Here is a 21,751-nt window from a genome sequence, read left to right as displayed (position 1 = left end):
TTGTTGCAAGCGGGTTGTTCGGTATCACAAATGCTGGAAAGAAGCCGAGCCTTTTTGCCAGTTAAGCATCAGGTGTTAAGATGTGGTTGAATAATAACGGAATAGAGTGCTGTCGAATAATTGCACTATGTACCGACCGCAAACGCCTAGGACCAGTTTGTTTCTGTTTCATAGCTCATGAATATAAGGGACGAAGGTATCAAGAAGAGATCTGTAAGAAGTTCCTTACAGGCTTTAACGACATTCGCTGTTTTTCAATTCAACTTTTCACAGATCCAACAAGTCATCATCGTCATCCCAGCCTCCTTTACGCCGATTGAATACAACCTTATGCTCTTCCTCATCCTTGCGCTGGTTCTCAGCCACAGCATTGAGGAGCTGCTTGAGTTGATCCTCCGAGACCTTTTGCCGCAATTGACCTGTCTGTGCCAGCATGATCAGCCGGTTCTCAATGTCGACGGCGCGCGACTCTTTCACAAGGCGAATGCGGCCCAGGCGGTCGGCAGCTTCGGGTTCGAGAATTTGGTTCAGGATTGCAGAGCGACGTTCGGCTGATAGGAACTTTGTTAGATATCACTTTTGGGCAAAAGTGGATGCTACCACTGCTGATTTCATGCCCCTCTCTCTTCTTTGCGGGGTCGTGGAAGGTGCGTAGGAGATAGCATACCTTCTGCTTGTCTGTAAAGTAAACCATTAGCACTATTCAATCTTTTGCACTATTCAAATCCAAAGGGAATCTTCTTCTTCTTCTTCTTCTTCTTGTTCTTCTTCTTTTGATCAACAAGAGAAATTCAAGACGCGAAAAAACTTACTTCCTCTGATCATCCTGGCCATCTTGACCGGCACCACCTCGTGGTCCGCCTCCCTGCTGCTGCTGAAGCTGAGCCAGACGGGCTCTCCTGATCTAACTTTGAGAGTCAATAGCTGGTTCGCAAATTTTGGTCATATTTTAATACGGCCATGCAAGATCAAGATAGCAGCGCTACAAATTTTAGATACGCACCTCTTCCAGCTCTGCGTCGGCCATGGTTCTTTATTGAGTAGTCAGGTGATTATGATACAGGTGATGAGCAACAGTTGCTATGCCGTAGGTTTCAACACAGGTGGCCGTGGGTAGTCTAGAACACTTCCAGAGACCGTTATGGTATGACTGCAATGACTATACAGTATACACACTTTACTTGACAGTGTGGATTTGTTGGAGACGAGTTTCCAACCCCACTTTTGCCACAGCCTGAGGCACTCAGGCCACTTGGGGTTCGGTTCCCGACGGAAGTGGGGCGCCATGAGGGAGTTTACCCAAAGGGGTAACATCAGGAAAGGACTCACGGAGAGGCGATAGAACTAGCGCGCGCGTGTGTTATCTCTGTATCTGTCGTAGTACACGATTGGTACCCAACCGCAGCATTGACTAAATTTCCGTACATATTCCGTACAGTAACCCTCTATTACTGGGATAGACAGTTTATGAGAGCTACACCGCAATTGTGACTTGTGATTGATCTGCCAATTGATTGACTGCGGCTTAGCTGTCTCAGACTTCATACAGATGTTCCCCTTGATTGCTGCATGTGTCGTCATCGCTTTCCGCCAAGAATTGAGTCGTCCTTATCCACTCCCGATAGATAGCGAGACTAGACTATGTCCGATCGTCAAACTAAATATAAGTACTTAATAGTATTGACTATTAATATTGGTCGGAGAAAATGGGCCGGTTCGTGTGATTACCAGCATTTGTAGTTTCGTACTGCCAATAATTCATTTCAGGAGGTCCCAATTTACGCTGTTTTTTTTTTTTTTTTTTTTTCTTTTTCTTTTTCTTTTTCTTTTTTTTTTTTTTTTTTTTTTTTTTTCTCTCCTCTCTCTTGTTGGCAAGTGGAATCGCGTCGGTTTTTAATTAATTAGCCCCTTTAAAAAAACGCAAAAGGCAAACGCGTTAGATCTCGCGCACGGCACAGGAAAACTATCCGGAGTGGGTGAGCCGAGAGATCGGATGGGAACGTGGCACGTAGCGGCTGTACTTGAGTATGTACAGTATGTACCTAGGAACAGGTACCCCAGCCATGGAACAGCTGATCAACAACCAACTTGCTGCAGCTTGATTTACCCCGACTCAGGTATCCAATTTTGCACCTGATCGTCGTCATTCAGGCAACTTTTTTGCCCGTGACATGAGGGGACGTGACCGAGGCGATCGGCTTGGCCCAATCCGGATCGCAGGTGACTAAGCGCCGGCGTGATTTGCCTCTGCAAGCAAATTGAACCAACCATCTTTCCAAATTCCTCTTTAACTAGTTAGTGACCCCGGCGGACTAAACTAAAGCTGCTTCGATCCGTTTGCTCTCAACTTGCGATCGATTCCTTCAGTCGTTCAAAAAAGAGGGGTTGCTTCGTTCTTTCTCCGACGACGCCCTTCTTTCGTCACTGTTCATACCCACTGGATTGCCTTCCCTAACATCGTCTCCCCTCTCTCCCCTTCCAGTCTATCCTTTACAACCTCACTCTCTTTATTCTCCGCCAATCCTCTCCGTTCCCTTTCCGATCACCATCCCGATCCTTTATCAGGCTCAATGCTTCGACTGCCGACCGGTTAATCACGCTCCAGTCTGCGCGCTGGCGGGGATTGCGTTACCGTGACACCCCCCTACTTCCACTGCTACATGCAGAACAATCCCAACGCTCTCTTTTTACTTTGCCCGGTACATTTTAGTTGAGAAAGACGGACCAACTGAATTCTACGTGGTTGTGACACCTATCTCCGGTCTCCGTGCTTTCCGTATAATTTTAAAACTTTAACCCGACCGTTCACCACCATGGCCGAGTACGTTGATGTCATTTTTCCAAGTATAGATTCAGTTCCTAAATCCTGTCAACAGTCTAATTGCTTTCCATACCTACTATTCACGCCATAGCTTCCTCTCCCCGTCGACAATGATTCCGCGTACCAACAACCACAAGCGATCCAATTCCTCCGACAACAGGGCTCTTTCCCCCGATAGGACCCTTACGAAAGCCAGGTCGGCAAATGACCTTTCCGGAGTCGCAGCCGGTAAACCCGTGCCAGCGGTGCGCTCAACAAGTGTTGGGAACTTTCCGGAGAGTGGATTCAGTACCCTGAAAGACCCGAGACTCTTGAGCAGTCCAGTAGAGACAGAGCCATCGGGGTCACCATCCCATCATCCGGACCTGAGTAACGAAGTTGCTGCTTTAAGCGTGAAACTGGTCCAGGCAATCAACAATCAAACAACCCTGGACGATACATTGGTTGCCACCCGTCAGGAACTCGAACAAGCTCAGACCAAGATCCGGGCCCTAGAGTCGGAGAACGAAAAATATCGGCGGGATATCGATCAGGAAGTCCTGATTAAGAAAGCCGACATAGACTATGAGATCTTACGACTAAAGGCTGCATTGGCAGACGAAAAGGCACAGCGCGCCCTTGTCGAAAAAGAGAAGAAGGGTATTGAGCAAGAGCTCGAGACGCTTACCGCCGCCCTCTTCGAAGAAGCTAACAAGGTAAAATATCCGATGATCATCCTATCTGGTTTTTAGAATGAGCAAAGAATTAACTTCGTTCTTCCACAGATGGTAGCTGCCGCTAAGCTTGAGCGTGAGGCGGTAGAGAAGAAAAACGAACAGTTGCGTGCTCAAGTAAAAGATACTGAATCTTTACTTGCGTCCCACCAAGAGCAACTGGCAGAACTCAAGTCTGTTTTGCAGGAGATGAACATTACCAAAGATGACATCGAGGCCCGTACGATTGGGTCTACCGCATCAGCATCTCCGGCGAAGCAGCAGCAGCAGACTCCAACAATCGTCAAACAAAGTGCGGACTCACCCGAGCTTTCAGAACCGGCCCCCATCCAAGAAGAATTAGTCCCAGGTCCCTCCACTAGTTTCCCCCATCTGATCCGGCCTATATGTCGAACAGATATCCATGCATTCGAAGAGTTTAAGGAATTATTCACCTTGTCTAGCGTCTCCAAACCGCCCAGCCGTGCCACGAGTGGATCGTATACCGGCTTAAATGTTATGAGCTTAGCCGCGGGTTTCAGCAGTGGTGGGTTTGGATCTGCGTCGTCGTCACCCGCTAAATCCCAACCCCACTCTCCTAATGGAAGTATCTCCTCGCCGCAACCAGCGAATTCGCATGCTCCTCTGAAGGAAACGCGTTTCTACAAGCGTGTGCTGAACGAAGATATCGAGCCAACGCTCAGGCTTGATGCAGCCCCTGGGATTTCGTGGCTGACACGACGTTCGGTCCTGAGTGGTATTTGTGACGGAAGTCTTGTGGTCGAGCCCATGCCGGCATCGGCGAAGAAATACGAATTCCCTTGCTCACTTTGTGGTGAGCGCAGACCGGGTCCTGTCAATGAGAGAACCCACCGTTTCCGGACGTCCGATAGTGAGACGGCTCAACGATACCCCTTATGTGTCCTCTGCCTAGAGAAAGTTCGTTCTTCCTGCGAATTCACTGGCTATCTCCGTCTTATCCTTGACTCGCATATCCGTGCTGGCGACACGGAAGACGAAAAGGATGCCTGGGAAGAAACAGTTCGTTTGAGGGAGAGAATGTTCTGGTCCCGCATTGGGGGTGGTATTGTCCCCATTTTCGCACAACCTAATGGCTTGGAAGGTCATACATGTGCCAATGAACAGAACCCAGAGCCTGTGGCTATCGGCCATAGCGACAACCAAGGCGATATCTCCCGTGAGGTCAAAGAAGTCCTAGCCACGAATAGCAATGATGACGATGAATTGAACGATCACGACCCACGCAGAGCGTCTTTGAGTGATGATCCTTTTGAGTCTGCTGCCTCAGCATCTCCAGTTAGCAGCACGGCAGTCTCAGCGCCGTATGATGACAGCGAAGATCAGAAATATGGCAAAGACGAGATTTTCGAACAGCCCATTGAGCAAGCAAAAGCCTGCACGATTGCCAACTCTGGCGATAACGAGGACCCCAAAATTGTGCTTCAGCCAGCCGTCAGCCAGGCTGCTGTCACCAGCTGCGAAAAAGATGATGCGCAAACTCCTGCAGCTCAGAACCGCCAGCAGTAATGTCTAGGAGACCACGACATATTTTTCCTTTTCCACATTATCCCCATTTACTTTTTCCCTCTATATTACCTTTGACACTGATTCTCTTCCAACCGATACCTAATTCTTCACTGGTTATATTTCGACCACTCACGGAGCTGTCTTGAATCTGTTGAGACTTGTATTATTATTGATAATATGTACCTAATGCTTTTTTTCTCTTTGTCCTTTTTTTGGTGCATACTTAAGCTTATTATTCTCTTTTTTTTTTTTTCTCCCTCATTGTTACCACTCAGTTTTGTCTGATCTGCTTTTGAGCGCCACTAGACCGCAATGGTCATTCTGTGTTTCAACCATCGACAGTGATCCAGACGGACAGGCTGGGTCCACTTGACATGTTTCATCTTTATGCCGTTTTATCCATGCTCGCTGGCGTCTTATTCAGGTGTTCTCTTTCTTTGCTGGTTGCTTTACGGGTGTTTCTTTCATGCGATATACATGGCGATGGAAACGTCCACGGTTCTAATGTAAGGGATGATGCAGGGGCATGTAGGCCCATGGTTATATGCACATAAGGTATAGAGGTTCTGATAATACATGGCTTTTGAGGTTTCACCTATAGTAGCTAGAATACAGCCCGGCTGGGGGAGGTTACAAGAAACAGAGATCGTTTTTAAGGCAGTGCTTTGAGGATGGCTAGATTAGAGCCTACTACATACAGACCGTGAGGTCAGGTGTTAGAAACTCATACTGAGGAATGGCATTTTGGTATAGATATCTACTATTGTAGAGTTCCCGCCTGGGAATATTGGAACGAAATTTAATAAAACAATCGTCAAATATAAGCAGGCAGAAAGGATATTTTACATCTGCTTAGACGTACATCTCAATAGGATAAGAATGGTTTGAAAGAAGACCGATAACTCCAGATGAAAAACGCCGATGAACGGTCCAATCACCAAAAGACCCAACGGATATTCGATCATTGCCGGTAACGCTCGTGAAGATGTCTGATCTGTTCTTCGATATTCATGTTTTGAGGATTGGGTGGGCCACCAGCAGGACCGACCATGGGCGGCGTAGGTCCTGCGCCCGGGGCACTCTCGAACGCCATGCGCTTTTTCCTCGCTTCTTCTTCCGGGTCGGGGGCGTCTGGAAGCACTGTCGAATCGAAGACGTCGCTGCGCTGGCTGGCGAGGCGTTTGAGGTTGTTGACCACGTCGGCGGTTGACAGGTTGGTTGTAGCACTGCGGGATTCGGCCTTGGCACGCTGCTCTTTCCAACGGGGATCGAGCAATTCGATACGCATATGTTGATCCAGTTCGGCAACTGGGATCTGTTGATGACAGTTGGGACAGAGTGCTGTTGCCCCAGACTGGTTGAGACGGCGCGCCTGCGCACGTGGTACATAGTCGGAGCGTATACGCATCGGTTGTTGACCTGGGGCGGCTTTGGCAGCCGCTTGAGTTGCAGCGGCACGGTCGCGAGCCTCCATCCGCTCGCGGATACGCTGCTCTTCATCCTGCGCCGCGGCAGCAGCAACTGGGACGGGTTGGGGAGGCTGTACTTGAGGGAATGCTGGCCCAGCCGGCTGGACGATTGGCTGGGGCATTGGCTCTGGTTGGACCGGGTAGGCGTTGTAATATGTCGGTGTTTCCTCCTCTGTCGGCATGGCTTCTTCGATGCGGAGAGGATTTAGGGACATCATAGCTTTCTGTTCCAGAGAAGCAGATTGGAGATCGTTGAGAGAGGCGGGCGGGGGAAGGTCAACTTGGTCATCGGCTTCTGTGAATAGCACGGTTTCAACAACCACGAAGTCATGCCAGTCAATCTGCGCGTAAGCAATGCGTTCTTGTTCTTCCTCCTCTTCTTTCTTCTGCTTCTGCTGTTCCTGGTATTTCACCCACTCGGCGCGCTTCTTAGCGCGATCCAAAACATGATACTTGTTTTGCACATTATGCTCCAATTCTGCTAGACGAGCTTTTTCGGACGTCGCCTGGTCAAGTCCTTCTGATCGCAGCAAGATGATATATTGGTCGACTAGTCGTGTGAAAAATTGATATAGACTATGTTGCGGGCGCAAAAACTCAAACTGGAAATTCCTGGCTTCTCGTTGGGACAAGGCTGTCATGAACGACTTCCCCCTCTTGGCCACGAATAGAGCCGTAAGCTTAACAACCTCCAGATCTTGCGCGTTGATTATCGGCATCCGCGCCGAAAAGTGAAACTCTGTTGGCGGTTCGGGACCCGTAGGTTCCTCCGGCTCAGGAGCTGCAGCTGGCTCGCCCGGTCGTCCTGCAGACACAGAAGTTCCCCTGCCCTCCTTGATTTCCGTAAGTCGCCACTGATAAAAGCTCGCATAAGGATCGTTTGGGTTAAGGAATGAGAATTTCGGGTTGTTATGTTCCTTATCGCGTACACGATCTGACAATTGTTGGTCAGTTTTTCCGATCCAGGAAAGGCCCCTGGCGCATTTGGCAACTCACCTTCAAAGACAATACCATTCCTTGCAACATAACCTGCGGTCTTCTCCACGATCGCTGTGCATATGTAAGTAATGGTTTTCTCAATTTGAGCAGAATGGTGAAACTTACCTCGAATATCCTTGGGTGGCAATACGACACCCTCCGGGGGTTTGCTCACCTCCTCCGGCAGGTTTGGAGTATTTCCATTGCTTGTAGACGCCATGTTCAAGACACAGGTCAAGCCGATGGTGAATGGGGATGCAAATGATAACCTGGGGGTGTGGAAAAGCAGCGACAGGCGTTCTTCTTTTGCTTGCCTTACCTCATCTTGGGCGCGGCTACTGGGGCTCGCGGCGGTTGAACTAGCCGCGCGCTAGTTCGAGTTGAGTCGTTTATTGGTGGGGAGGGGGGGAACCGTAGTACTAACGAGTAATTGCTTGAAACCCCCTTTGGAGATAATGCAATCAATTAAATTGCATAATACAATGGGGATTATTTTCTGTTTAAGATTGGTTTTCGAGACATTGGACAAAAGGGTTTGTGTTATGCTCTCCTGTATGATTTAGGGGCTGTTTTCGTGGGGAATGCCAAAACCAGGAACTCCGTCGTGACTTGTTAGCTTCCCAGCTAGTGAACTCCAACCTCAAAGTCCTTGTCCGCCGACGATCTGGCCTTAAACCGGACTACCGCTTTCATTTGTCTCCTAATTTGTCCCACACGTGTTGTCTTCCTCTTCAACGGTCAATGTATCTTTTCTAATTATTTGTTTTCTTTTTTCTTGTCTGTTCTGTCATGGCGTATAGTCTCCTAACCTACTACTCTCGTTGATTGATTGTCCTCATTTATTATTTGGCTTCATTGCTCGGCGTGGGGTTATTGAAAGCTCCATCTGGAGTCAGAGCCCTCCATAGCTCGTGCTTACTCTCTTCGCATATCTGTGATATCTCTTGATGGTCTTCGTTCCTTTTTCAAATCTTTGGATACTGTATCTTTTTTCCGATCTCTGTCTTTGTTACCCCCATTGGCGCCAAAATGCCGCCCAAATCCAAGAACGCCCTGGAGGTTCAGCCTCCAACTAAATCTACCCGCTCCTCGAGTCGCTCCCCGAGACCGAAAAATCGCAAGAAGGCACCCACAGAGACGCTGAATTATGGTTCAGATGGAGTTAAGGACAACAGTATCTTCAGCCTTCCTACGTCCGACTACAAGGCCCTGGTTCTCGTCACCTTGGTCGCTGCCGCTGTCCGTCTCTTTAGAATCTATCAGCCGGCAAGCGTTGTCTTCGACGAAGTCCAGTATGTCCTAATACCTCTGTGATCGCGCGAGACGACCCGCATTGGGCTAATCATTTTACGCACAGTTTCGGTGGTTTTGCATCAAAATATATCAAGGGTCGCTTTTTCATGGATGTTCACCCACCACTCGCCAAACTTCTCCTTACACTTGCGGGTTGGTTGGCCGGTTTCGATGGCAATTTCGATTTCAAGGAAATCGGAAAGGACTATCTAGAAGCAGGAGTCCCATATGTGGCAATGCGAATGCTCCCAGCTATTTTGGGTGTGCTTACCGTGTCCTTGATGTTCTTGACGTTGAAAGCATCAGGATGCCGCACCACGACTGCTGTGCTAGGTGCTGGTGTGGTGATATTTGGTGAGCTGATCTATTTTTCTCGTGCTAGACAACCACACGCGCTAACCACTTCACAGAGAACGCCCTGGTCACCCAGTCTCGTCTGATCCTCTTAGACTCGCCGCTGGTGTTCTTTACTGCGCTTACGGCCATGTCATTCACGTCTTTTACAAACCAGCAAGAACTAGGCCCATCGCACGCCTTCCGTGGACCCTGGTGGTTTTGGTTGGCTGCTTCTGGCCTATGTCTTGGTGCTACTTTAAGTGTCAAATGGGTTGGCCTTTTCACAGTTGCTTGGGTTGGCTCTCTAACCATCATTCAACTGTGGGTCCTCCTCGGAGATACAGAGAATGTCACTCCGGTATGTGCTCTGGGGTTCAAATCTTGCCTGGTTATCAGCTGATGTTCTTGTAGCGCTTGTGGTTTAAGCATTTCTTTGCTCGGTTCTTCTGCCTCATCGTCATTCCATTAGGCTTCTACTGTGCAATGTTTGCGATCCATTTCCTGTGTCTGGTAAATCCGGGTGAGGGCGATGGGTTTATGTCATCTGAGTTCCAGGCTACATTAAATTCGAAGGCGATGCAAGATGTTCCCGCTGACGTTGCTTTCGGTTCCCGTATCAGTCTCCGCCACCACAATACGCAGGGTGGCTACCTTCATTCTCACAACCACATGTACCCCACAGGAAGCAAACAACAGCAGATTACGCTCTATCCCCATAAGGACGAAAACAACATCTTCATTGCTGAGAATCAGACTCAACCTCTTGGTCCCGACGGAGAAATCGCGGGCCCTTTTGCCTGGGATAACATTACCGCCGAGTATATTGAAGATGGTGCTATCATTAGATTGAACCACTTGATGACTCAGAGAAGGGTTCATTCGCACGACGAGCGGCCCCCCGTGACCGAAGTGGATTGGCAATATGAAGTATCTGCCTATGGGTTCGAGGGCTTCGCTGGTGACGCAAATGACATGTTCCGCGTAGAAATCGTCAAGTCGATGTCGGAGGGTGAAGAAGCAAAGAAGCGCTTGAGGACCATCCAGTCCAAATTCAAGTTGGTGCACGTCATGACCGGTTGCGTCCTGTTCTCTCACAAAGTCAAACTTCCCGACTGGGGTTGGGAGCAGCAAGAGGTGACCTGCGCGAAGGGAGGCACTTTGCCCAACAGTGTCTGGTACATCGAGTCTAACAGCCATCCAATGCTACCGGCGGATGCAGAAAAGGTTAATTATCGAAACCCCGGGTTTTTGGGCAAGTTTTGGGAGCTCCAGAAGGTGATGTGGACGACCAACGCCGGATTGACGGAGTCCCATGCTTGGGATTCGCGACCCCCGTCGTGGCCAACGCTGCTCCGCGGCATCAATTTCTGGGGCACAGATCATCGCCAGATTTACCTCCTTGGCAACCCGCTTATCTGGTGGTCCTCGACATTGGCAATTGGCGTCTATGTACTATTCAAGGGAATCTCCATTCTTCGCTGGCAACGTAATTGTGTCGACTATCGGAACGTCAATTTCAAGAGGTTTGACTATGAAGTTGGCACGAGTGTCCTGGGATGGGCCTTCCACTATTTTCCCTTCTACCTTATGGCCCGGCAGCTCTTTCTCCATCATTATCTTCCAGCGCTTTACTTTGCCATTATGACCTTGTGTCAAGAATTCGACTTCCTTGCCAACCGTATTCATGCTCTTGGACTAGCCTCCAGGCCTGCCATTGGCAAGGCGTTAGCTGGTATTTTCCTTGCATTGAGCATCTTCACTTTCACTCTCTATTCTCCTTTGGTTTATGGCAACCCCTGGACTCAAGACGCTTGCCGCAAGGTGAAACTTTTGGATACCTGGGACTTCGACTGTAACACTTTCCATACTGACGTAAGTGTTCCGAAATGGCAACCTCCCCGACGAGGCTACTAGCTGTGTCGCATCACGACGGCTGACAAGGAAACATTAGCTTGGCCAATATGTGACCCACTTTACAAATACCAATGTCGCTGTGCCAACAACGCAGGCACCTCCTCCTGAGGCCCCTGTGGCCGTTCCACCACAGCAAGACCAACAAATTCTCCAGGAAGAAGCGGATGACGCTAATGTTACCCCGGAGCCCCAGCAGCCTCGTGCTAAGGCACGGGTTGAATATCGTGATCAGGATGGCAATATTTTGGATGAGAAGCTTGTTGCCGCCCTTGCTAAGGAGGGCAAGGTATCCTTTGAGACTCGCCATGAGACTCGCACGCGCTTGGAGCACGGCCATGAGGTCGAAATGATCAATGGTCAAGTAGCCCCGCCGCATCCAGACGTCGAGGGTCAGAATCCCGAGACTCTTGGGAAGCAGGAACAAGCTGCAGATGATGGTCCAGCCTCCGTCGCGGGGGGAAGCTCTGTTGCAGAGCCTAGTTCTCCCGAAGCAAAGCCCGCCAGCGAAGGAAACGAGGCGACTGACTAACATCTTGACAAGTGAACGGAAATGAGGCATCTTGGGTTTTTGCGCTCTGCTACCGTGAATTTTCTTCCTTTTGTTTTAACAATCGCCAATCTTGACTATCCTCTTCTCTTGTACTTCCTTTCCACAGACTAATTTTTTTTATCCCTCTTTGATCTAACGAAATGTGACTTTGTACATGACTACTTCCCACATGGTCGATGGCCTACCGTATACCACCAATCACCCAGAAGCTCCTGGTTGTAATGCAAAAAAAAGTATCTCAATTGATTCCCGTCAAGATGTACTATGCACAACGCTTCTCTACTCTTCACAGCAATTTTAGTATACAGCGACTGGTGTTGAGATGCCCCTCAACCAACCCCCCTAATAGCCTTCTATGTAGCTGTATGACCATTTAGTAATCCCATTCCTCCTTGCCGTACTTGTTGTAGCGCTCGTGGAGGTCCTGAAGGTTACTTTAGTAGCTACTCTCTCTCTCTCAAGCATCGCGAAAGCAGATATATAAAATGTATCCTGGAGCAAGGTGGGGATGGAACATACAGCCGGCAGAGTAACGTTGGGCACAATAACAGTGTTCAGAGCGCTGGGGGCGTTCCTGAGAGGCTGGCTCTTGTCACCGTGAGGGTGGTACTGGTACTTGTAGACCTTGCCGTCGTCCTCACGCTCCCAAGGCATGGCGCTGTCGCCAATGCGCACGTTGCTCTCGGAGGTCACGGAGGTGGGCTTCTTGCCGAAGTACCTGTCATGAAGAAAGAATGGTTAGTATTCTGTTTCGCTTCCACGTGCAATTGGGGAATTTTTGCGGCCGGTCGTGGGTTGTAAAAGTCGGTACGGGGAAGGGTATTCACCATCCAGCGGCAAGGAAAGCACCGGACATAACACCGAGCAGGACCTATATGAGGTTAGAGTTCGATCCCAGGAGCCCAATTGACCCAACGGAAGTAGTTGCGTACGTAAAGCTCAGGGTCACGACGAGGAGCCTTGTCAAGGCTGGCCTCCTCCAACTTGGAGCTGTAGAAACGGCGGGCGGGGGCCCGGAAAACAGACTGGCGGGCAAAGGCCCGGCGGGAGGCCATAGCGGTAATTGACGACATTTTGGTGGTTGTAAGGTATAGAAGGTGGTGAGGTAAACCGGAGATCTCTTTAGAGAGGTGGGAGAATGCGTGGGTGTCGGACGATGATGTTGCCGGCGCATCACATCAGGTGACATTTCGTTGGCCCATCAGCTCCCGACGCTTAGTCAGGGCCGGCTAGCCATCTGACCCTAACCAGATGGGGATTGGGCCAAGTAGGGGATCGCATCGAATGCGATAGCTCGTGCACGCCGTTGGACAGGCGAGGGGTGTCTTTTGCTGTCCCTTCCTTCAACTTTCTTGGATTGCACAGCATGCAGTTAACATCGCTGTCGTGATGTAACTGGCTTGTTAGCTGCTTTGCAGTCGATCGCAACTCTATTTAAAGGTTCGTGCTGTTCGGAATCCCTATTGTCAAATCGTATAGGGAGGTTATCTTCAGCGCCCCGTTCCTCACATCAAAATCGTACATGGCTTACTGACAGTCATGATTCTAGGTTGCTTACATTCTTTAACTTGACCATACTCTCGGCCTTTTCCTATTTCTTTCCCTCTCGTTGTCGCTGTCACTCCTTGACCAACTCTTATCCCCGTTCTGATATTCGCGCGATTACAGCGACCCTTGGATTATATTATATCACTCTCAATATCCCTCTCCTTCGTCTAGCCACAACATGTCATTCAGCATTAATTGCTAGCGACACAACAACTATTCATCTAGAACGTCATGGCATTCTCGTCAGCCAACTCAGAAACGAGTGATGCGCCACATCCAGGGCCCACGCAACATGCGCTAGGTATTCCTCGCCCGCCTTCCGTGGGAGGTATCTCATCTCGGGTCACGGAAGATATGGCTTCTGAGGATGGTGATCAGTCGCAATCAAATACCGGAATCTCCTCTCACGCACCGCACCGGTCACGGCCATCTGTATCTAGTAGGCCCGGTCCTCCCCCTGTGAGAAGTTCTGTTATCAGCCAAGCAACAAACCGACCAGGAAGCTCGAATAGCAGACTGAGCCGGAGCCACATTCCTTCATTGGCAGCGCAAGGCTTTTTTCGGCCCCTATCTTCTCAGCGACTCCAAGCGCATCGAGGACGCCCTATGACCAAAGGAACAGAATCATCAGAAGATTGGGGTGATCACGCAAGTCAAAATAGGCGCAGTTTAATATCCAACAGTACGCTTGCTCAAAGCTCTGTCCCACAGGAGCAGGAGGCTCCTCCATCTCGAGGCACGGAATTCACAGATCCTATTATCCCTGACCGCAACACATCAAACGCCAGTCCCATCGGTAATACAACAGCGCGAAGTATAGGCGAAAGTGCTAAACTTCTACGTGATAAAGAAAGATATAACCAACCTTCTCAACCTCATCTCAATTCGGGTGTGGGCGCTACTAACCAGAGTGGTCATGACATTTCCCAAAGATCTCCTCTTTCTTTCTTATCCCCACCAAATAGAAACGGCGGCCAAGAGCATCGTGATAGTCGGAATCATGAGCGCCTGTCATCAGCCGGTTCGTCCCCCGGATCTATTGAGAAACAGAGCCGAACGGTAAGCAAGAGCCGTCTGGGCAAGAACTATGAGTATTTCCTTGGCAACACTATTTTCTGTGGTGGTGGGAGGTTTCAAAACTCTCGGGACAAGCCCGTCAATGTTGCGACTGGGGTATTGGTAGTTGTGCCATCAGCGTTGTTCTTTGGGTTCTCGTAAGATACCTTCCGATATGAGTCAAGCTGCCCAAAGAATTGAGTGCTGACCTTGCGCAGGGCACCTTGGCTTTGGCACAATATCTCACCCGCTATTCCCATATTGTTCGCTTATCTCTTCTACCTATGCTTTTCCTCCTTTTTGCACGCCTCTGTCGTTGACCCCGGGGTAAGAAGAGCTCCAAGATACGGCACGATGCCTTTTGTCGCTAATTCCTTTATGTCAGATCATTCCTCGTAATCTTCACTCGATGCCACCACCAGATCCGTCGGACGATCCACTAGCGATAGGTCCACCAACGAATGACTGGGTGATGGTTAAGTTGGCGACCTCTGAGGTTGCAGCAATGGACGTGCCAGTGAAATTCTGCAAAACCTGCAATATCTGGCGACCTCCGCGTTGCTACCATTGCCGTGTCTGCGACAACTGTATCGAAACACTTGATCACCATTGCGTCTGGCTTAACAACTGTGTTGGCCGCCGCAACTATCGGTATTTTTTCACTTTTGTGGGCTCGTCCACACTCCTCGCCTTGTTTTTAATCGGCGCAAGTCTGGCACATATCCTCGTATATCGATCACGAGAGGGCGTTTCTTTCAATGATGCGATCGATAAGTGGAGAGTGCCTTGGGCTATGGTCCTCTACGGAGCCGTTGCGGCTCCTTATCCAGCCTCTCTCTGGGCCTACCACCTATTTCTGGTTGGCCGGGGGGAGACCACTAGGGAATATCTAAATTCCCACAAGTTTGTGAAAGCGGATCGTCATCGGCCTTTTACTCAAGGAAATATCCTGAAGAATTGGATATCCGTCTTTGGGCGACCACGGCCCCCGACATACATGCAATTCAAGAAGTCATATCACGAGGGTGACCAACGTTTAAGCATGGTGAAACGGAAATACCTTCCGCGAGATGTTGAAGCCCAAGCAGGCATAGAGATGCAGCATGTCCCTTCGGGCCAGCCGCAGGACTGAGGTCTGTAACGATACTCTCGAATACTCCATGGAGCACCCCACCTGGCACCATTCTTATAGATAGGGCTCTTCTTCTACCTTTCTCCACGCGTCAGCCATCATTAGTTTCTTTCTTGTAAGGATACATTCAAATATTAATGGCTTTACGGTCCTTCATCATTCTCTTTTGTTTATTTTTTGGGGTTCATCTAGCCTCTTCTTACATGTATGAATAGGCATATCTTCTTGTCTCCCTCCTTCTCATACCAATCTTTCAAGGCGATCTATGTACATTGTTGAGTCAAGCGTCTTTGGTTTTATTCATGTATTCTTTCTTCCACACTCTCCTTCTTGTGACTCGGATCCTTTCTTTCTTTCTTTCTTTCTTTCTTTCTTTCTTTCTTTCTTTCTTTCTTTCTTTCTTTCTTTCTTTCTTTCTTTCTTCTATCAGTTTCGAAGAATCCTACTGTGAGGCCATTGTTAGTTTAGGCTCTGAGATTACGTTATACGAGGGATATTTTGTCTGATACCGAAACCCCAAGCTGCAGATAGACTGTGAATTAATCCAACCAGATTCAAAAATGACATGTAGTAGATCGCAGAGCATGTAGCGGGGGAGGTGCCATGACAGCTGATGGTAAGCGCGCATGGATGGGAATGGGGAATGGGCAATATCAGAATGGAATGGATGGGAAGGGTGTAGATAGTGGCGCCTGCACTGGTCCGAGACCAAACAATTGGACTCCAGTTACATCTAGTGTTACTCTTGCTTACCCCCCGGGGGGAAATTTATGCGTGGGGCCGAATTTCAGTCCTGCTGGTTGTCTCGCTTCCCTTCTGGTTCTGCATTCCGCCGTGCCTGCGATACGGCCTTCTTCAACCCTCTCCGCATCTCTTCTTCTCCCCCATTCCCTCTTCATACCACGCCCGTGCCCCTCAAGTCGGCCTTCTCGCCGCCATTTTCCAGTCGGAAGTTGCGCGTCAGAGCCCCCTTCTTTGAGTTTCTAATATGATCCTCAAGGTGTAGGCCCTAACACAGTCACTCCTGATAAGAGGCAATCACCTCGGACCCCGTACTGGGAAATCAGGTCAGCTCAGCCGGATCTCGGTCGCCCTCTTTATTTGACGCATTAGACCCTCAAAGGCACTATCGTTTCACTCGTCCAGGCCGCCTCCCTTCCCCTGCAGCCTCAAATACTCACCGCAAATCAATCCCGAGAGCCTTGCGATGGAAAGTCAACTTAGATCAGCCGGCGCGCCTCCCGCGACTCCCGCAACCCTTTCAGACCTCAATAAGCACACGCACGAGCCCATCGACGACACAATGGCCTTTGAGTATCCAGAACAACTCCTCACCCCCGAGAACAGTCGCTCGGAGACTTCCAGCAACAATGAGAACGCGTCTACCGAGGAAAAGCCGACTGTACGGCGAAGATCTACACGTGTAACACGCGCCTCTTTACGGGGGGGGGCACAACTCGACGGCGACATGGAGATAGATAACCAAGGGACTTTGTCTACGGCTGGCGAAAATAACCCCGCGGTCTCGGGTGAGACTCTGCTCGATAAAGCTGAGGGTGGGAAAAGGTCCCAGGCCTCCCACCTACGCCACAGCATAGCGGTCATGGAGTCCTGGAGCGAAGCAACACTGACACAAGGCAATATGGAGACTGAAGGGGACCATCCAATGGCCCCAGATACTCCAGTTTCTAAGTCCTCGCAAGAGCTGCAGGCCAGTGACATGAGCACGTCATTGCAACAACGCACTTTACGGAAGCGCGTAGAACGGATCCTGACTGAGGAAGGGGGCAACAATATGGGCAAAGTTACTGTAACGGCTAAAGAAAGCAAGTCGCCAGTAAGACGCTCGTCTCGTTTGAGTCTGTTAGAGAAGGCTTCAGACCTTGTTGGCCGGGCTAGCAGCGTTTTGGGCAAACGCTCGCGTGACGTGATGGGAAAGGGTAAAGAACTTGGCCGTCGGGCCAGTCTGCGACCTCGAATCACTGCCCCCAAGGAAGAACCGGCCAAGGCTGCCAGCGAGGCTCCCCCGGCGAAAAAGAGGCGTGTTTCTGAAGGCGATCTACCTGTCAAAATCCAGGAAAATGAAGACGTCGTGCAGGAGGCTCCTAAGCCTGTGACTCGATCCAAGACAAAGCGCTGGTTAGCTCATGGATTGTACACAGGCCAGGAACACACTGAGTCGCGGCCATTGCAGAGTAGGAACAGAAATGCAAAGCGCAGAAGTCAAGGTCCCACACAACGCAGACTGCTTCCTATGCCAATGTTTGCAGGGGATCGACTACTGAAGCAGGGAAGAGATTTCCAGCTCCCCTTTGATATCTTTTCCCCGCTCCCTTCGGGTCAGCCCAAACCGAATGAGTGGAGAAAGACAAACAAGAGTATGATTACCAGCAGTAGAATCTCGCGATGATGGCTAACTTGTGGAATAGATGTCTTTGTCGGGGAAGCATCCAGTATATGGCGAGCAAACAAGCCATTGGAGCTATCCAAGTGCATGTGTGCGGAAGAGACTGGCTGTGACGAGGAATGTCAAAACCGTTACATGTTCTACGAATGTGACGACAGCAATTGTGGTGTAGGCCCCCAGTGTGGAAATCGGAATTTCGAGGAACTGAAGCAGAGAACCAAAGCTGGCGGGAAATACAATATTGGAGTTGAAGTCATCAAGACAGAAGATCGAGGATACGGCGTTCGTAGCAACCGCACATTCGAGCCTAACCAGGTCATCGTGGAATACACAGGGGAGATCATAACGCAAGCGGAATGTGAAAAACGAATGAGGACGATTTATAAGAATAACGAGGTATGCATCCTTCGACCACGCGTTCTCTGCTAAACGAGCCACGTATTGACCGCTATCAGTGTTACTACCTCATGTACTTTGATCAGAACATGATCATCGATGCTACCAGGGGCTCTATCGCTCGTTTCGTAAACCATTCTTGCGAGCCCAACTGTCGGATGGAGAAGTGGACAGTCGCAGGGAAACCGCGTATGGCGCTTTTTGCTGGTGATCGGGGAATAATGACCGGGGAAGAACTGACCTATGATTATAACTTTGAGTAAGGGCACCTTACTGTGTAAATCGGAATCGTTGAGACTGACCTGTTACTTGCAGCCCATATTCTCAGAAAAACGTTCAGCAATGCCGATGTGGATCGGACAGATGCCGTGGTATCCTGGGACCACGGCCGCGGGAGAAAGAGCAGCGTTCAAAGGAGAAGGAACTGAGAGCTGAAAATGAGAAGAAATCTAGTTCGAAGAATAACAATAAAAAAGCCAGCATCACCAAGCAGAAGGTGTTGAATGGGGCTACTTCGCGCATCAATAAGCGACAGCTTCTTGGTTCGAAGTCCATCAAGTCTGGTGTGAAGAAGGTTGTTTCTAAAGCACGCGCTTCTACTTCCAAAGCAACTACAACATCGAGAACTGGTTCGAAAGCGACTGTCACCACAAAGACCTCCAAAACAACAACCAAGAAAAACACGGCAACTCCATCACGACGCCAAGTGAAGAAAGATAACTCCAAATCCAAGAAGGAAGTTAAACTGCCCAAGGTCAAGACTACGAAGACCAAAGCCAGAGCCCCGGCGTGTGCCAGGAAACCGGCACAGACAACCAAAACCCAGTCGACCCCATCAAGATCTAAACTAAGTCGTCCATCTGAGAAGACTAAAGCGAAGATCCTCCAGGCTGCTAAGGGGACGAACACTCGCAGACGTACGGTGAAAAAGGAAGAAACCAAGCCCAAAAATCCTGCGAAGCGTACTTCTAAAGCCAAAGAGACTAGTCCTCGGGGGAAGGCAGCAAGCAAGGCTGCCAAAAGCACCAAGGCATGATCAAATTGGGCTCATTGGCTACATAAGATTACCTCAGATGTTTTCGTCCTGGGCCGATCTACTTACTGTGTGAATACAGCTCCATCCACGGCTATCTTTTTCTTCTAACTTCTTGGGAGCTTGCTCCATTTTCTCTCATTTTTGCTATCCCCTTTTCTTTATTGGCAATTCCTGCTAGCTCTTCCCCTCTTGATGATAAGTTACCCTTGTATTTTGGCCTAATGTTTTATTTTTGCTTCCATTACTCAACTTTTGCGTCGTCATCAATCGACTTTTAGGTCCGATGTTGGTATAGTCTGACGGTATTCTATCTTTCTTCTTGTGTCCAATACTCCTGTTCACTGGCTTTGATGTTCTGCTGTGTTACTACGAGACCTGAATTGCAGAAGCGGTGTTATTGTTGTAATGTTACTTCCTAGCTGGTTAGTCGACGGGATACAAGTTCAGTTGTCTAGTTCGATGTGTCTATAACTAGCTGGCTTAATTAACTGAATCAATCTTGACTTTGCTAATAAGATCGTCAATTCCTGTGGCATGGCGGTGGGGGGCTAGAAATGCAAGTGTGCGTTATATAGTATAATATATATTTGGTATATCTTGGTAAATTCAGTCTTCCACAAGCCTGAGCATGATACAGTAACCAGAGATCTGCATCGAAAAAAAGTGATGGAGGAGGAGAATTCTCTCCTAAGCTCACACCCTACTTCAGTAGTCAGTTAACCCTAGCTGGCAGATAGCCATTCAGTGAAGAAATTAGTTGAGAGGATATACGTATGTACCTATCCATGTTCTACACTCATCTGACGAGTGGCTGGTTTTACAATCGCGTTTCACAGCTTACACACGGTATTAAATGGCATAATTTGCTTTCAATCGCTCTCGGCCTCTGCGATACGCGACTCTCCTGCTTTTTGGGGGTTGTCATTGGGGACGAGAACGGGAGGTGTGGTGTGGTTTTACACGAAGTTAGGACTTATGAATACTCCTATGATACAACATGCGATGGATCCAAATATGCCTGGTCCTAAATTCCAAAAATCCCCTTCCCTGCATATTGTAATACCGTACACCGATTTACGCCTAGTCAAAAAAAAAAAAAAAAAAAAAAGGGATCCTAGTTTAGTCAACAGATCTTTTACCTCCGCCAGAATATACGTTGTTATGTGCAGATTAGTTCGATGGGTTTTGAACATTGTCAGGTCCCGGGGGTGCTGGTTCTCCTGCCTCCCCTGTTTTTGGCTGCGCTTCTGTTCCCTCTTTCTTTTCAAGCTCAGGATTCAGGTCAGATATTGGAGAGAAATTTGGTGCAGTAAAATCGTGGGTTTCACTGCTTTCGCTGGTCTCAAGGGGTCTAGGCTGGGCATCTCCAGTACCGGCTGGTGCAGGTGGAGTAGCAGCCCGGGGTGGCTGGGGTTCAACCGATTGCTGTGGTGGCGCAGGTTCATCCTCCTGCGGAGGCTGTGTTGTCTCTGGTAGAGAAACATCGGGTCGCTCATCTATTTGTTCCATTGACGGCTTCACCGATGCTTCCGGGGAAGGTTGCACTACTGCTTGCTCCGTGGGCTGTGGAACCTGCTCGATGGGTGTTTCTTGCAGTAGTTCTGGGAGTGACGCTGCAGGGGGTTCTGGAGTATTAGCTGGAGCAGGTTCTGTTTCCTGCGCTGAGCTCTGCTGTGGAGTCGGTTCTAGTTGTGCTTCAGGTTGTTGTACTCCTTGGGGCTCCCCAAGTGGTTCTTCCACCTGCATTAGGGCCGGCTCCGCCGCTTTCGGCTCAGTCGGTTCCATGTCAGGTTCGGCTGGCTGCTCGACAGAAGTTTGCGTGGATTCTTGGATATTAGGCTCTATTGATGGCTTTATCAATGTCTCTACCGGGGGCTGCATATGCTGTTCCATAGGTTCCATAGGGAGCTCTGCAGCTTGCTCTGCGCTATTTTCGGTAGCAGTTTCAGGGACGTGGTTGGGTGGTTGGCCAGCCACCGGCTCAATGGGTTCTGCAGGTTGTGGCGCTGGTGTTTGCAAGGTTGGCTCTGTTGACCGGTCCATGGTGTCAACGTCTATTTGCATGGATGTAGGTTGCCGGGCAGTCTCCGTGCTGGTATGGTCGGTGTTGTGGTCAGATAAAGCTTCTGTTTGCTCACCGAACTGAACTTCACTGTCTTGCTCTGCGCCCGGAGCATGTCCTAAACTTGCTTCTAAACTATCCAAGAGACTGGATTCATTGTTCTCCACAATATCACTGGCTGGCTGGGCGTCGAGCTGCTGTAAAGCCGGATCAGGATTCGGAGCTGGCTCGGGTTGGGGAATCTGTTCCGACTGGGAAGCTTGTTCTGGTTGGGCGGTTTGTTCTGACTTAGGGGTGTCTTCTAACTGATGGGTCGGTTGTGGGTGGGGAGTTTGTCCTGACTGAGTAGTCTGCTGTGGCTGGAGTGCCTGCTCTGGCTGAGGAGCTTGTTCTGGTGGCGGCATCTGTGGAAGGCTAGCCAGGGGTTCCAATTTCACATTCTCATCCTTGACGCCTGCTTGGGCTACCGAGTCAGTCTGTCCCATCGAAGGAACCTCCAATGGTCTCTCAGTT

General features: G+C 49.5%; 8 protein-coding genes across 8 annotated transcripts; 5 read left to right on the top strand and 3 right to left on the bottom strand.

Annotated features, from left to right (window-relative positions):
* Positions 1-267: 267 nt before the first annotated feature.
* On the bottom strand, positions 268-1,027 carry BDV27DRAFT_161402 (DNA-binding protein; the record flags this gene model as incomplete). The annotated part of the gene is made up of 4 exons (XM_032073221.1): positions 268-551; positions 668-678; positions 813-904; positions 1,004-1,027. 4 exons carry the CDS (start codon positions 1,025-1,027, stop codon positions 268-270), a joined length of 411 nt encoding a protein of 136 aa, XP_031923805.1.
* A 1,297-nt stretch (positions 1,028-2,324) lies between these two features.
* Positions 2,325-5,302, top strand: BDV27DRAFT_134052 (guanine nucleotide exchange factor SEC2). Its single transcript, XM_032068220.1, has 3 exons — positions 2,325-2,821; positions 2,877-3,516; positions 3,586-5,302. The coding sequence occupies exons 1-3, from the start codon at positions 2,814-2,816 to the stop codon at positions 5,059-5,061; spliced, it is 2,124 nt and encodes a 707-aa protein (XP_031923804.1). The 5' UTR covers positions 2,325-2,813; the 3' UTR covers positions 5,062-5,302.
* On the top strand, positions 5,302-5,782 carry BDV27DRAFT_134051 (uncharacterized protein). Its single transcript, XM_032068219.1, has one exon. The coding sequence runs from the start codon at positions 5,436-5,438 to the stop codon at positions 5,613-5,615; it is 180 nt and encodes a 59-aa protein (XP_031923803.1). The 5' UTR covers positions 5,302-5,435; the 3' UTR covers positions 5,616-5,782.
* Positions 5,783-5,826: 44 nt separating this feature from the next.
* On the bottom strand, positions 5,827-8,024 carry BDV27DRAFT_37162 (putative pre-mRNA splicing factor). Its single transcript, XM_032076462.1, has 3 exons — positions 7,635-8,024; positions 7,527-7,580; positions 5,827-7,464 (listed from the first exon to the last, which is right to left on the bottom strand). Exons 1-3 carry the CDS (start codon positions 7,726-7,728, stop codon positions 6,023-6,025), a joined length of 1,590 nt encoding a protein of 529 aa, XP_031923802.1. The 5' UTR covers positions 7,729-8,024; the 3' UTR covers positions 5,827-6,022.
* Positions 8,025-8,401: 377 nt separating this feature from the next.
* pmt1 (protein mannosyltransferase 1) lies at positions 8,402-11,762 on the top strand. Its single transcript, XM_032076461.1, has 5 exons — positions 8,402-8,800; positions 8,866-9,155; positions 9,212-9,495; positions 9,549-11,009; positions 11,089-11,762. The coding sequence occupies exons 1-5, from the start codon at positions 8,538-8,540 to the stop codon at positions 11,578-11,580; spliced, it is 2,790 nt and encodes a 929-aa protein (XP_031923801.1). The 5' UTR covers positions 8,402-8,537; the 3' UTR covers positions 11,581-11,762.
* A 58-nt stretch (positions 11,763-11,820) lies between these two features.
* On the bottom strand, positions 11,821-12,734 carry BDV27DRAFT_134045 (uncharacterized protein). The gene is made up of 4 exons (XM_032068218.1): positions 12,534-12,734; positions 12,429-12,472; positions 12,121-12,319; positions 11,821-12,025 (listed from the first exon to the last, which is right to left on the bottom strand). Exons 1-4 carry the CDS (start codon positions 12,672-12,674, stop codon positions 11,975-11,977), a joined length of 435 nt encoding a protein of 144 aa, XP_031923800.1. The 5' UTR covers positions 12,675-12,734; the 3' UTR covers positions 11,821-11,974.
* A 646-nt stretch (positions 12,735-13,380) lies between these two features.
* On the top strand, positions 13,381-15,337 carry erf2 (palmitoyltransferase ERF2; the record flags this gene model as incomplete). The annotated part of the gene is made up of 3 exons (XM_032073220.1): positions 13,381-14,363; positions 14,424-14,532; positions 14,591-15,337. The coding sequence occupies 3 exons, from the start codon at positions 13,381-13,383 to the stop codon at positions 15,335-15,337; spliced, it is 1,839 nt and encodes a 612-aa protein (XP_031923799.1).
* Positions 15,338-16,640: 1,303 nt separating this feature from the next.
* BDV27DRAFT_148443 (putative histone-lysine N-methyltransferase (Ash1)) lies at positions 16,641-19,176 on the top strand (the record flags this gene model as incomplete). The annotated part of the gene is made up of 4 exons (XM_032070921.1): positions 16,641-17,715; positions 17,767-18,140; positions 18,200-18,399; positions 18,456-19,176. The coding sequence occupies 4 exons, from the start codon at positions 16,641-16,643 to the stop codon at positions 19,174-19,176; spliced, it is 2,370 nt and encodes a 789-aa protein (XP_031923798.1).
* Positions 19,177-21,751: the final 2,575 nt, after the last annotated feature.

This window comes from Aspergillus caelatus, assembly GCF_009193585.1.
Source record: "Aspergillus caelatus strain CBS 763.97 unplaced genomic scaffold BDV27scaffold_200, whole genome shotgun sequence".
In the NCBI taxonomy this organism is placed as follows: Eukaryota; Fungi; Ascomycota; class Eurotiomycetes; order Eurotiales; family Aspergillaceae; genus Aspergillus; species Aspergillus caelatus.
The sequence above is the reverse complement of the archived record's forward strand: the minus strand, read 5'-3'. Positions and strand labels throughout refer to the sequence as shown.

Excerpts from the sequence above, each read along its gene's own strand:
- BDV27DRAFT_134052 (XM_032068220.1), top strand. Across the intron at positions 3,517-3,585 it reads TCTTCGAAGAAGCTAACAAG|ATGGTAGCTGCCGCTAAGCT; the intron begins GTAAAATATCCG and ends GTTCTTCCACAG.
- BDV27DRAFT_134045 (XM_032068218.1), bottom strand. The coding sequence starts at position 12,674 with ATGTCGTCAATTACCGCTATGGCCTCCCGCCGGGCCTTTGCCCGCCAG. Across the intron at positions 12,320-12,428 it reads GCTTTCCTTGCCGCTGGATG|GTACTTCGGCAAGAAGCCCA; the intron begins GTGAATACCCTT and ends TCTTCATGACAG. Across the intron at positions 12,026-12,120 it reads CCAACGTTACTCTGCCGGCT|GACCTCCACGAGCGCTACAA; the intron begins GTATGTTCCATC and ends AGTAACCTTCAG.
- BDV27DRAFT_37162 (XM_032076462.1), bottom strand. The coding sequence starts at position 7,728 with ATGGCGTCTACAAGCAATGGAAATACTCCAAACCTGCCGGAGGAGGTG. Across the intron at positions 7,581-7,634 it reads GCCACCCAAGGATATTCGAG|CGATCGTGGAGAAGACCGCA; the intron begins GTAAGTTTCACC and ends ACATATGCACAG. Across the intron at positions 7,465-7,526 it reads GAATGGTATTGTCTTTGAAG|ATCGTGTACGCGATAAGGAA; the intron begins GTGAGTTGCCAA and ends AACAATTGTCAG.
- pmt1 (XM_032076461.1), top strand. The coding sequence starts at position 8,538 with ATGCCGCCCAAATCCAAGAACGCCCTGGAGGTTCAGCCTCCAACTAAA. Across the intron at positions 8,801-8,865 it reads GTTGTCTTCGACGAAGTCCA|TTTCGGTGGTTTTGCATCAA; the intron begins GTATGTCCTAAT and ends TTTTACGCACAG. Across the intron at positions 9,496-9,548 it reads ATACAGAGAATGTCACTCCG|CGCTTGTGGTTTAAGCATTT; the intron begins GTATGTGCTCTG and ends ATGTTCTTGTAG.
- BDV27DRAFT_134051 (XM_032068219.1), top strand. The coding sequence starts at position 5,436 with ATGTTTCATCTTTATGCCGTTTTATCCATGCTCGCTGGCGTCTTATTC.